This window comes from Sparus aurata, chromosome 7, assembly GCF_900880675.1.
Source record: "Sparus aurata chromosome 7, fSpaAur1.1, whole genome shotgun sequence".
NCBI classification, from domain to species: domain Eukaryota; kingdom Metazoa; phylum Chordata; class Actinopteri; order Spariformes; family Sparidae; genus Sparus; species Sparus aurata.
Window position 1 is genome coordinate 13,366,115 of NC_044193.1, and position 13,741 is coordinate 13,379,855.

The window sequence follows — 13,741 nt, forward strand, 5'->3', positions numbered from 1 at the left end:
TTAGCTACAGTAATTACAGATACAAAAGGCACACAGAGGAAAGAATAGAGATGAGAGGGTTTCTCTCCCTGTGGACAATGTACACCGAAGGGCCTAAGTTTCATCAGAAACTTAACACAGAGGCAATACAAAGCGGAAAAACACAGTGCAAGATCACTGTTGGTGTGACGTGGTGGGACTGCCCCGACATCTAATATATGAACAAAGGTTTGTAGAAAGGTTGGCTTATTTAAATGAATCCCACAATAACTTCTTATTCCCCTCCCTGATTATGACAACTGAGCAAATCCTGAGTTTGGATTGATGCACCCTGCCTTACCATCCTTTTAACTGCACTCCCTCACACACACACACACACACACACACACACACACACACACACACACACACACACACACACCACACCGCTCACTGTGGTCATCCATCAAAGCAGCGAGTGTTGTTTCTTCCCCCACACGTCTCATACACACAGGTATAAATCACTTCGCCTGATTTCTGGGGCCAGGGTTTAAATAATTAAAGAGCTTTAATTTATCAGGATTTAGCACCCACTAACAGCAGGGCTGACAAAGGAGAATGAGAGATATATTGAGAAAGGAAAAAAAAAAAAAAAGAAAAAAAAGGTCATTATACATGAGATACATATACAAAATTATTACACATTTTTATTGGAGAGAAAAGACGAACATCTAGGGCTAAGTGGCACCAAAGACTATGTGAAAAGGCATTAAGGTTCTGCTCTAGAGCTACTTGATCTGGGTGTATTAAGTTTATTTACCTGTTGGTAGAAGACAAATGCAATGATGCAACTGTGTGCGAAGTCTTGCACTAATGTGATGTGTTTGATTTCTGACAATTACAAGTCCATGGAAAAAACAACACAGATGTAAAATAAGAGACACAATTCACATTTGAAGAATTAAAATAAAAACATCCAGTATAAATCGAGCAAAGTCAAACTGAATTTTTTCTCCACATGCTTTCAGTTATGGAAGCATACAAATTATAACTAACTGACTTTTTTTCCAGAACTGTTGGCAGTGACGTTACCAAAAATATGAAAGCCAGCAAAACAAAGTGGATTTTTTTTTTTGTGTCTTTTGTGATGAAGCATCCGAGACACTGGTCATGAAATATACACAGTACAGTACGTTACATTGAAAATCTTAAGTCCTGTTCGTCGTCAGCCATCTAAAAGCAAAGCTGTGGTTTTATTCTGTTAAAACTACAACAAATAACCCCAATAAAACCTTGGTTTCTAAAGATCAGTGACATTTTTCTGTGCTGCATTTGAACAACGCATGGAGTAAAGCACATTTATAGAATGAAATCTGTGTTGAATTATGTCTTGCAACAGAGCCAGGAGGATGGTGAGGGCCGATCATGGATCGCCAGAGAAAGGTGGAACTCTACTGCCCCCTTATGGCTGTGAACATGCAAAGAAATTCTCACCAAAATGAAAAAGAAACAAAAACACCCGCACACAAAAAAAACAATCCCACAGAACTGACCGATTTATGACACACTGATGGTCTCCTACTTGCATCTTTTGGTTCACTGGATGAACTATTAGCCCTATGAGTTTTGGAAGTCAGGAAACAAGATCTACCAGCAGGCACAAAGACATAAGGGAGAAACATTACAATAAAGCAAACAGCCCTCTCTGGCTTTGTTCGACCCTCATATTATTTATTCGTTCCAGTAGATCTCTGAAAACAGAATGAACACACACGCTCTCTCACACAAACTTTTCCCAGAAATAGCATTAAAAAAGACAAACCTTCCATCTGCTAATAAACTTAAACATAAAACCAAAAAAAAAAATCTACCTCTCCTCTGTTGAGAGAGAACATGCAGAGTCACTCTTGAATAGATTACTATATATTATTGTTCAGATTACTTGACGACGTCACCGAGTGAAGCTTGTCGTCTGCTGGCAATAGTTAGCCACCTAGTGGTCGAACCCTCTTATAACATCAAGTATTGACAACAGGGGAATTTAATTACAACTTTGGAAGTTTTTGGCTATATGACACCATGTCATTAATGAACAAACTGCTTTAACAAACATAGTTTAATAGATAATCAACAAGCTATCAAGTCTACAGACTCAAGTGGGGGAAGATAAGAGATTATCACACCAGAAACACAGAATCACTCCTAAATCAGACGGTACAATATGATTCTTTTTAACCATATTGCGTGATTTAATTTTCGGAATAAGAAATCTATAGATTTATAGCAACAAGACCAATTCCCTGTGAAAGTGATTACCCTTAGTTATACAGTATCACCATGAATGTTGATACAGTGTGTTGTTCTGTCTTCTCAAGACTTCGCATCACCATCTCCCCTTCACTTCACTAGATTCCTCTTCCTGGTGGATTGTTCCTCACACTTCAGTTGTCCAACAGAGAGCGCTGTAGAGCCTCCTGGATCATCGTGTGCTCATCTGTGGAGTAATCCTGCAAAGACATGAGTGAGGACAGAACTAGTAAATCCACCAGTCGTTAACATCACAATTAAAAACTCCAGATGGTGTCGAGGGCCTCAACTCACAACAAAGGTATCGTATGAGAAAGTGTGTCTGATCTTCAGGTGCTGGAAAAAGTCGGCACTCCTGTAGTTAGGGTCCCCCCAGGGCATTGAGGCACAGATGGGGCACACCTGCACATAAAAAAAGAGTGAGATTAATAAAAGGATCAATGAACAAATAAACTATAGCTTAATCCAAACAATGTGTGGAACCGTATTTTTAAGGAGCGACTCTTGAGTCACAGTGTAGTGCGAGGATTTCCTACCACTTGGCGTGTGTCTCGAGCATGATGGGAAGTGCAATGTTCAACGAGGCCGTCCTGATCGAGGTTCTGGCAGTTACAGTACGGGCAGGTGAAGGTGTAGCGATTTGGCACCGGACTGTGGGACAGAAACAATGATACAAATGTATGTCACACCACTGATTCTGCATTTGCACATTTGTTTTTCAACAAAGAGTTTGTTTCTCAGCGACAAGAATCTTGCAATGTGGGTAACAAGGTTTTGTTTTGATATTAATGTACAAAGTGACCTTCATCTACACTGAAATTTCATTTAAGATAATAGATGACTCTTTTTAGTTTTTAGAAAGCCTCCTTACCGCAAATAGATGCCATTTTCTGATTGAATTCAACTATTCTTACTTGGTGAAATTAATTATAAAAAGGCTACCACCTGCTCAATCATCATTTCCACATTACAAGTGACTGTTTTTCAAACTTCTTCTGGCTTGTTTTCAGCTAAAGAAAGAGCATGTAGTCATCCAAATAATGAAACATCGTCACAATATAAAAAGCAATTCTACTTCTCACACCTTGAATCTCAATGTTGTAGTTTTTAACAATTAAACTACAGGTACATCACTTTACATGTAATTGTGTGTTTTCTGTTGTGAACATTTCCAGTTATTTCATTGATGAGGTGAAAATAGAACAGCAATTATTTTGTTTACAAGGGGAAGTGGGATTTGGTGAGACAACTGGAGAGTAAAACCCAGTGAGCAGTCATGCAGATGGTTTACACTGAGCATATAAAGTTGCTGTTAACAGGATTAAGGTTCGTGTTTCCTGGGCTACATTAGATTAGATTGTAAAAGTATTTCCAGGAGGCCGCTCTCATCCATAACCTATATGGTGATGTTAGTGAAAAGAACATTATGCTGTCCCATACATATTATAGATAAACCATAAAAGTAAACCCGTGTTGGTACATGCTAGAAATGTCCTTTAAGATATTCTGTCAAACTTGTTTTTGTAATCTCATCACTAAATCAAAAGTCGAAGAGAACAGTGAAGTCCTGAGTTGTGACTAGAATGAGAATAGTGACTGCTTTTGCAAATCGATTCAATTCCGATTTACAAGGTCGCAATTCAATGCAATCTCAGATTTATTTTATTCCATTCATTATCCATTCAGTTAGTTATATTTCAAATGTTGCATTGATGTGAAATAGATTCTCAAATATGCTGTAGTCAAAGGCTAAGAATGCACTGACAGATGTAGGGCTAAGTGTTTCAACAAAGGAAAAGAAAGTGAAACCATTTCTGTCTGTCCCTGTTTTAAACAACTTTTGTGCAACTTGGATTTCAGAGTTTGTGAAGTGCACTTGAATGCAACATGAGGTCCATGTCCCTGTGCCTGTGTGTGTGTGTGTGTGTGTGTGTGTGTGTGTGTGTGTGTGATACTCTGACACAGACAGTCGAGTAAACAAGTGCATCCATAAATGACACCAAAACATGGTAGAAAGTAATAGTATAGTTGTTTTTTTTTAATACTATGACTGTTTTGATAGTGTAGCGGATCACGTTTAATTATTTACTAGCTAAATGAAAACTCTACCTACATATGGTGCTTGGCAAGTGTTAACATCCAGGCCGTGTGAAACTTACCAGGAAAAAAGGCAGATAATTCAAATGAAGATATATTTGAATGGGAAATTCTATTTTTCGAACCCAGAGCCCTACATGTGACAGACATCACTCCCCATTTCCTACCTAGTGCACTACACGGTGTTAACTTTCTGTTCATTTCTTTCTTTAGTGATTTTAAGTATAAATATGTGTGCACTACACAAAGAACACACAGTAAAGTGCCCTCAGAAATTCACCTCTACTTTGTGTCCGTATTACTATTATTCAACTCTACATATGTTAGTGAAGGCACAGTCTCACTTTACTGCTCAGTATGGTATAAACTATTGAAGGTTTATAACATTAATGACAGGGAATGATTGAATGAGGGAGTTCACCTGATGATGGTAGGCTGGCTCTGGGCAGTGGTCCTCACTCCCTCCTCAATGTACTCCTGGTATTTTGAACAAGCAGCTGTGTGGCTTCTCATCTGGGAAAGGCCAACCTGAACAGTGAGGAAATAAACATCTTTAACTGCAGTGCACAAATACAATGATGTAGAGTAATTTCTCTCAAATATTTGCTTTTAAAGTCTGCTACTGTCCGAATATAAAGAATGAAGATTAGACTTAGAATCAGATTATGTATATTTAGTTACTATATGTTTAGTCTCAGTGATTGTCTTCGTCCAAACTAGTGACGAAAATCTAATTCAGAACATACCAGCAAAAGTCATTCAGACAGATTGAAGTAAGCGGTTCACACTGTCATAAAACATACCTGAGCTCCACATCCCTTACAAGATGCCGCAGATGACTGGATAACAGCTTCAAGATCAGCAGCTTTAGTCCAGTGGCCAAGCCCAGCCCGACACACAGCGCAAACAGGCTTCTGTGGACGCAAACACTCCTGCAAACAACTCTGGCAGAACCTGAAAAGTCACAGGTATAAAATGTGATGAACAACAAATACAGTTATAAATAAGCTGCAACCATTAGTTAATACATCACTAGATCAAAAGTAAACCAAAAGGCCTATGTGTAGGATTTATTGGCATCCAACAGTGGGGTTTTAGATTTCCACTAACTGAACACCCCTCTACTGTGTTGGCACTAAAAATGGGAAAGGCTCTGCAGCCTGTGTTTGGTTGATCCATTCTGGGCTACTGGAAACATGACAGTGCAACATGGTGGTCTAGGTCCGCTCCCTCTATAGATACAAAACACTCACACAACAATTCCTAGTTTCAGTGAATAATGAAAACAAAAGCATTAATGTTATATTCCATTCCTGCCAACATATGTCCAAATCCTACACTTTGCACCTTTGATTGCCCACTATTTTGATGACTGATTGATAGAACTTCATGCTTTTCTTTGTCACTTATGATGGTAAATAAAGGGTGTTTGGGTTCTGGACTTTTTGTTTGACAAAAGCAAGATTTAATACTGAGCTCTAAGAAACATTAATGGGCACTTCACACATTTTATAAACAAAGAGATTAATCGATTAATCATGAGACCAGTTTGCAGATAAATCGATGATGAAATAATTGTTAGCTGCAGCCATTAAATGAAAAATGTAGGGGAACAAGCCTCTGAAAACACTATCAGATTTTAAATTTAGCCTCTGGTGATATGAAGCAAAAGTATCACTACTATTTATAGGCTGACATTAAAGCACAATATAAGGAAACAGATCCTGTCATTTTCTCAAAGGTCCATTTAAAGCTCCTGTAGTCAGCTTCCTGTAAATCCGACGGAAAGTCCCCACCTCAAGAGGGCGCAGGGACTTGTAGTCCTTTAAGTAGCTTGACGAGTCCGCGCAATAGACGTCTAAACTACAACTCCCAGGTGAGGCCTCCTCTTTGATGTAAACAAAACTGAAAGTGATTTAGCAAGCTGGCATCGCTTCTGCGAAATATTGAAGTGAAAACACACAATTAAAAGGTCACAACGAATGCAGGCACCTGCACGGTCGATGCCCCGCTGCCCTGGCGGTTACGACATGTTTAGAAACAAGCATTCACTTGTGTTATTTTTGCCTCCTGCTATTGAATCGCTGGTGGCAGACGTGGGTTGAGGGGAGGACGATCGACAAAACAGGCAAAATACTCACGTATGGCCGCATTGTGTTGTTACGGGACTCTCGAAGATTTCGAGACAGACTGGACAGACGAATTCTGACACGTCGCCGCTACCCTCGGAGAGATTTTTCTTGTGCTGTGCTGCGCTAAATCCTCCGAGCATCGCCATTTCTTTTCTTCACTGAGTCGTCAGTCCCCCACCAACCGTTCCTGGAACGACGTCACCAGGTCTGTTTTTTTATGCGCGAGGGCGGAGTTATGGCTCCAAGTACAACACGAGAAGTTTGTAAGAGGTCAAACAAATGATTTAGGGCCGCAACTACTTATTATACTTTTTTTTTATTTATGTTTATCTATTTTACTTATTGTTCTTCTTTTCTCACGTTATCTGTAAAATATTTTGTCTGTAAACGTATAAAAAAAGTCTGAATGCCCGGATACCTACCCTGAGCCCAGGGTAATAAATTAATTGAAATATCCTCTGTCTGACAGTCCAAGCAAACATGTATGACAAATGACATACACTTAATCCTATATTAAAAAAGTGGTCATTAGCAGTAATTGTATTTTTTTTTTTTTAATGTAAACGTAATTTCAAAATCAAACGGGTGGATAAGCATTTACTTATTGCAAAAGAAAAAAAATAAAATCTAAAAAGGTTTATTGGGATTTTGTCTCTTTGTGTATTAAACTATATTGAAATATATTCTGTGCGCTTATTCTTAGACTTATGTTTTCTGAAAAATACTGTGTATTACACTAAATTACTTTAGTCCAATTAAATGTATTGTCAAAACACTGAATGATAATTCAGATATCTCACAGAATAAACAATAGCATGAAATACTAAAATATCCCAAAACCACAGACTAATTTTGAGTAGAGTTCATTAAACTATATTGTATATTGACAAATAGACAAATAGTTTTCTCTGCAATCATTTGTTTTTACTTCTGTTTTCAGAAAAATAGTGTATACTAGCCTACTACTCTATTTAGTTGGGGATATCGGGTATGGATGCATGTATGCATGTGCATGGATATGCAATAAAAGTCAAACATGTGTTGCAGTATTTTAGTGGACAAAAAAAATATTCCGAAAACACCAGATGGAAATTCAGATACGCCACAACACTAAACTATCCCAGTACCCCCTACTACTTTTGAGTTGTGTATATTAAACTATATTGTTTAACTTAAGTATAGACAAATGATTTTATTTGTGCTCATTCTTGGACTTAGTTTTCTGAAATAAACAAACAAAAGAAAACCCTGTATATAAATGAAACTCACACTGAACCGTGGTGCTGATGTAGTCGCTGGGCTCTGCATCCCTTCCTGCCCCGCTCCTTCTTTCCACGTGGGCTCCTGATGCTGATGAACTGTCAGAACCGAGCGCATGCGCGTTGTGATTATGGGAATTTCCAACAGCTGAGGAGGCGTAGCTAGCCACGGCTAGCACTTGTTTTAAGGTAAGGTGTGCGGGTGGTGGTGTTTCTGGTCAGAAAACGGCGTGGTCTGTAAGATGAAGCAGAATTAGACTTTGCCGCAAAAGAGTCGAGCTACAATTTCTCTATATGTGTAGATAGTTGACTGTAAAATAGCCAGTGATTCCTATCTAGCGATGGACCGCCCTGCTAGCTACAGCAATTGTTAGCTAGCCAGCTGCGCTGAAATGGGCGTTCACTGCTTAGCTTGTACTGAGTCGAGGGGCCATGCCAGTGACAACATCGGGTTTTGTCGGCTTTGAGATTGATAAAAAAAATATCGTAGTCTACAAGCAGTCCTTAGAGCGTTTCTCGTTATCAACATTGGTCGTGACGGACTGCCTCTGTTGCAGCTGATGCGCAATAGTAAGGCATGGTGATGTTGTTAGCTAAGGCATGTTTCTTGCTAGCTCGCTAAACGGATGCTCGCTAAGATTGATATGGGAGGTAACTGGAGTAGCTGTGAACAAGGAGCAGAGACCCTCAAAAAGCCTCATATCAGATTTAGCCTCACATGTATTCATAACCATATCCGTATGTTTAATATTGCCTTTTTAATTTAAGGGATCTTAAGCTAAGTGCATGCTAACATGGTTCCCACGCATGTAGAATCGCAAGATCACATTTTGATTGGCGTAAACACTCCGCTCGACAAAAGGAGAAATGTCTGTCAATAGTAAATTCTGATCCTGAATTTGTACGATGTAATTCCCCAGAGTCTTCTCTTGGTATGGTGTATCGTGCAAATAATCTAATCAGTCCAACGCATTGGCTCTAAGACTGATATAAAATAGCCCACACTGTGGATCCACACATCATCCCACTCATGTTTCTCAAATAGTGATGCTTGTACATCATCTCTCATAACTGAGCCATAGGAATTATGTAAAAAATAAAATGTTCATAATGATGATTCTTACAAATGCCTTTCTTTTGGGTTGTATTAACGCTGAGTCAGTTGAAAGAAACTATAATCCAAGATTCCCTCTTTATTTATGTGTGCCATAATGACACATTTCAGTTTTTTATATAGCTATCTGGTTTCATTACAGCTTGGAGACAACTCAGAAGACTGCACGATCAAGAACGCGTCTTCAAGATGAGTGACCTTGAACTCAGCAAACGTTGAAAAGGAATGGCATAGATACAACCCAGCACTAACAGAGTGTGAAGAAAAGGCTCCTTCTGACCTCATCTTGCACGACATAGACGTATTTGTCTTGAAACAAGTAAGGCTTTGAGCCAATACCAGAAATGCCTGTAAGGAGGCATCCCTACAGGCTGCAGCCTAGCTACGCCAATTGAAAGCACCAGACAACTGCGTCTCTTGTTTAAGGGATGTGCTGCTGATTGGACACAAAGTCTCATCTCTCTGCCACCTCTCCAAAACGTTATTAACGTTGAGTGTGTGCCAGCGTGTACAGTGAATTATGGTGACCAAAAATGGTGCTTGAATGTGGCATGTTGGTGCAGGGTATGCTAAAAGGGGTGAGGCTCTCTCAGAAAAGTATAACAGCTGACTGATAGTCCGCTGCCGATAATGGATGCCAAGTTAAAAGAGGACCTATTTCGGAGGTACGTGACGGCACTGGAGAGGCGACTGGAGGAGGAATACGCATGGATTGGAACTGCACCAGAGGGGGACAAAGGGAGACACAAGGACAGCGAGGCCCTGCTCTCCACAGCCACAGCTCTGCTCGGGGCCTACCAGCCAGATCCGGGACAGCGTTTCCGGATGGTGCGCTTTTATGAAGTGGTGGAGAACTCTCTCCGCTGCCAGAGAGGGGGGAACATCAAGAGCCTGGAGAGAGCCTTCCACACACTGGAAACCATCTGCACCAACCTCTTGCTTTTCCCCTGGAAGAAGGAGTTCAGATGTATAAAGGTGAATGAGTCTACTCTAAGGGCTGTCACATTATTCTACTCGAAACTGCCATAAAGCAAATATTTAGTTATTAAAATGTTGGTAAAACAGCCATATATTTACCATAAACGTTTCTCAATCTCTCTATAAATGATTTCAAAATGACTAGGTAAATAATTACCTACAGTGACATGAGAAGGACATTTTGTTGATTTATTTTAATTTATATTAAGCTTTAGTACATGTTTTAGATCTGAAAAATGAACATGACATGCACAGACAAAAACATCTAGATTATGTTAATTCTCAATTCAGAGGTCCTCCAGCTGTTTTCTATTGTAGTTTTTTGAGATACTACACCAAAAACATCATTTACAACCTCTAGGTGGAAGTAAGAGCTTTTTGCACATCTTCACTAAGTGCCTCCATTGTAGTAGCTGTGCATATACATAACATATACAAATATTCCTTATAAGAAGTGTCTAGTTTAGTGCATAGTGTGATTATTTATTGTCTAACACCACACAATGTAAAAATATATAAACGAGTTGTCCAACCACTATAAATCTGTCTGTTTTTTTTATTCTTCAGACAACAGCTGTATGTGATGTAATATTTTCCAACACTGTTTTACAAGTTTTACATCTGTAATGTTGTTAAACACAGTTGGAAAAACAAACCTATATTTATATACTATACTATATATACTTATATATATGATACTAAATCAATAGCATGCAATTAAGTTTTTAGGCAAAAAATCTAGTGTCTTTCTATGTCAAACTCTTTTAAATGACTGACACTAATGCTGATTAACCCATTTCTCTTCTAGACCTTCACTGGCCCGTACGTGTACCATCTGCAGTCTGCCATATCTGATGCTGAACTCCGGTCTCTGATGCGCACCATTGGCTACGCTTGTGACCATGACTCGCAGTTCCACTTGCAGGAGCACCCAGGAGGCGTAAATCATCTCCGTCAGTTGGCATTCGAGCTCTTCCTGGCCCAGGCGGAGTGTCGTCTTCTGGGAGAGGTAGTGGCTCTGGCCCGTGGTTCAGCCTCAGAGCTGGAGGCCCTGGAACTCCGCAGAGGTTGCAGAGATGATGCAGCTGGCTGTGCCGAGGCACTCCGCAGACGCGACAGCCTTGGGGCAGATATGGCTCGGCTGTCTGTGCGGCCGCTGGATATTGAGAGGCCTCATGCCCACCACCTGAGGCGAGGTAGCCGACCGTCTAAGTCTGTGGATGTTACAGATGGAGCCGGTCACTGGCACGCGGCAGTTAGCAAGCCTGTCTTGAAGGCCTCATTGAGTCTGAGGAAGGAGCCTCTGTTTGTGGATGCTGAGGAGGATATGAAGGATGAGATAATCAGGCCCAGCACCTCAGCATCTCTCTTCTCCGTGGCAGCTCCACCTTCCTATAGTCCTATTGCGGATTTCTTCCCGATTCAGTCACCTCCCCCAGCTGATGCTTATACATCCTACCACCTGTCCTCTTTGGATGAGATTGACTTGTACACGGAGAGGGGTGGTGCGGGGACAGGAGGAAGGCAGACCCCCTCTCGACCTCCATCCAGAGAGCCTCGGGATGCGAGGGATGGGTGGCTGCTCAAAGGCCATGGTAGTGTGAAGTGTCAGGGGTGTGGGCTGGGCTGTTCCTCAATGGCCTCCTGCCAGAGGTGTGACATGATCCTCTGTTCTGCCTGTCATGATGTGGACCCCTCCCCTTGCTGTGGCCTCCAGGACTACCACCCCAAATCCCCACGTCCCCTCGATGGATACATACCTGTGAAGGAAAAGCTCTCCGTCTACTCTAACACTCACTCCCACTCCCATCTCCATCCGCACCCCCTCACACTGACCCATTCACACTCTCACCCCCACCCTCACCCCCAGATGGCGGAGAAACCCCTCATGTCCACTAAGCTGTTTCCAAGCAAGTCTGTTGCCTTGACAACGCCAAAGGGAGGCAGCAGCGAGCGATTAAGCCTGGGGGGATCGCGATGTGGGTTTTGCAACAAGCCAGGTGCATCACACACCTGTGTGAACTGCTCTAAGGTGTCATGTGACTCGTGCATGGGCTTGTACGCAAAGGATATATGCACGCGAAAGAATCCCCAGCACAGCTTCGTGCCCAACCATCAGCTCAACTTCAAATCTGGCACCATATCTCACCTGGTGTACCGATGAATCAGGCAGACAGAATATTTGTTTCTTCCTTCTAGTCCCCTCCCTTGACCCGCTGCGTAGTCTTGCACTATTGCTTTAGCTCTGTTCCCGTTTTAAACAACACATTCACTATCGCCCCCTTTATCTGATGGTCTTTGCGCTCTCTCGAACCCGCTCTTGAACTTTGTACATTTCCCCTTGCTGTCAGTAGGGCCCTGGAATGCACATGCCACAGAGAGCCATATCGTCTGCCCATCTCTCTGCCTTGTACAAGTTCAGGCCTTTTAATCTATTTCTTGTTACTTTTACCTTGCTACCTGCTCTTGAGTAGTCATGTGATGTTGTAGCGCTTCCCAAATTCCTCAAATTTTGTCCTCCTCAAAAGGGAAAAACTGGAGAGAAAAGAGTTAAATTCCTTCTCATTTTGAATGAATTCCGTCCAAATGAACATTACTACTAGTACTTTGCCTAACTTCTCAGCTAAAAATTCCTCTAATATATAAATATATATATACAGTATATATGTATGTGTGAGTTTGTGTGTGTGTGTGTGTGTGAGAGAGAGAGAGAGAGAGAGAGAGAGAGAGTGTGTGTGTAGAAAAGACCTCTGAGCTTGCATTGTGACAAAGGAGAACTTTTTAAACTTGAAAAATAGTAGGGAAAACATACACTGGAAGTCAGTAAGTCAATAGTATATATTTTTAATCCTATTCTCTAGAACAATGTGAGACTGTTAACTGGGCATGAGGTCTGTCATTGGGATTTTTGGGGTATAAACTTGCGTCTGTGGGCGGGGGGGGGGGGGGGGGGGGGGGGAGATATCTCAAAGGGAAATGTTGAGACAATGGTCAGATGCCATATATTCTATTTAAAAGATTATGCCTTGTAAATTAACCCTCAAATGTTTCTGGTTATGTGACTGAGGTTCAAATGCTGCTGTTGACTTGAGACTTTAAAGGTGTGTGGCGTTGACTTCTTTCTGGTAAATAGCCTGTTGAGTTGTGTCCGTTCCAAGTCCTCCCCCCATCCCCTTCCATTTCACTCCTTAAGCCACCACGATCCATGATGTTGTAGAGGCACCCCCTTACCAGATCAGTGGTTCTCTGTCAGTCTCAGGTGGAGTCACAGGAAGTCTCATGCTGGTCCACAGATCATATGATTATGGTTCGTTGACAGTGCGTGAGCCTATTGATTGGTTTTAGACAGTTTGAGAGTGTATATACTCTGACACAGCTTCTGTCTACCTCAAATGGCTTCAGCTTATACACCCAGTTTGACATTGTGGTTTCAAACTAGCCCTTAAGACCTAAGGAATTCTTGTATTGATCACATTATTCTTCTCTAATTTGACACTCGTGTTTTCGCCGAATAGAAGACATCTCATCTTACTGTCAGCGGATTTTGTCATCTTAAAATGTTAGCAGAGGTTATTTATTCCTTGACATAATCATGGGCACAAGATTTTCTGTCTAGAAACTTTTTATACTTTGTGTTGGTTGACACAAAATCACTAACGCTTAATTGTATTTAAATAGCCCTGTGACATACACTACCTTTCGTGAAGCTTAAACTGTTAAATCTGGTCAAAACTGTCACAAAAGTGTTGATTGAGGTTAATGGTCATTTTTTAGCCTGTGTTTTGTGTTGGTGACTTGATCATATTGTACTGCAAATCGTCTGTTTTCCTTCCCACTGACAAAAGACAGACTCCACTTATAAAGGCTTCTGTTCAGTACAAGATCACTACAGACAA

At 41.0% G+C, this 13,741-nt stretch overlaps 2 protein-coding genes across 2 annotated transcripts; one reads left to right on the top strand and one right to left on the bottom strand.

Annotated features, from left to right (window-relative positions):
• Positions 1–507: 507 nt before the first annotated feature.
• On the bottom strand, positions 508–6,701 carry rnf114 (ring finger protein 114). The gene is made up of 6 exons (XM_030424009.1): positions 6,504–6,701; positions 5,166–5,316; positions 4,784–4,890; positions 2,802–2,916; positions 2,560–2,667; positions 508–2,465 (listed from the first exon to the last, which is right to left on the bottom strand). The coding sequence occupies exons 1-6, from the start codon at positions 6,638–6,640 to the stop codon at positions 2,400–2,402; spliced, it is 684 nt and encodes a 227-aa protein (XP_030279869.1). The 5' UTR covers positions 6,641–6,701; the 3' UTR covers positions 508–2,399.
• Positions 6,702–7,822: 1,121 nt separating this feature from the next.
• spata2 (spermatogenesis associated 2) lies at positions 7,823–12,796 on the top strand. Its single transcript, XM_030423278.1, has 3 exons — positions 7,823–7,942; positions 9,010–9,842; positions 10,654–12,796. The coding sequence occupies exons 2-3, from the start codon at positions 9,498–9,500 to the stop codon at positions 12,007–12,009; spliced, it is 1,701 nt and encodes a 566-aa protein (XP_030279138.1). The 5' UTR covers positions 7,823–7,942; positions 9,010–9,497; the 3' UTR covers positions 12,010–12,796.
• The last annotated feature ends 945 nt before the right edge of the window (positions 12,797–13,741 follow it).

What these genes read in the sequence shown, in the direction of transcription:
- rnf114 (XM_030424009.1), bottom strand. Translation starts at nt 6,640, where the DNA reads ATGGCGATGCTCGGAGGATTTAGCGCAGCACAGCACAAGAAAAATCTC. An exon ending in GTAAGGGATGTGGAGCTCAG is followed by an intron (nt 4,891 to 5,165) that starts GTATGTTTTATG and finishes CTCACTGTTCAG; the next exon opens with GTTGGCCTTTCCCAGATGAG. An exon ending in TCTCATACGATACCTTTGTT is followed by an intron (nt 2,466 to 2,559) that starts GTGAGTTGAGGC and finishes ATGTCTTTGCAG; the next exon opens with GATTACTCCACAGATGAGCA.
- spata2 (XM_030423278.1), top strand. Translation starts at nt 9,498, where the DNA reads ATGGATGCCAAGTTAAAAGAGGACCTATTTCGGAGGTACGTGACGGCA. An exon ending in AGGAGTTCAGATGTATAAAG is followed by an intron (nt 9,843 to 10,653) that starts GTGAATGAGTCT and finishes TTTCTCTTCTAG; the next exon opens with ACCTTCACTGGCCCGTACGT.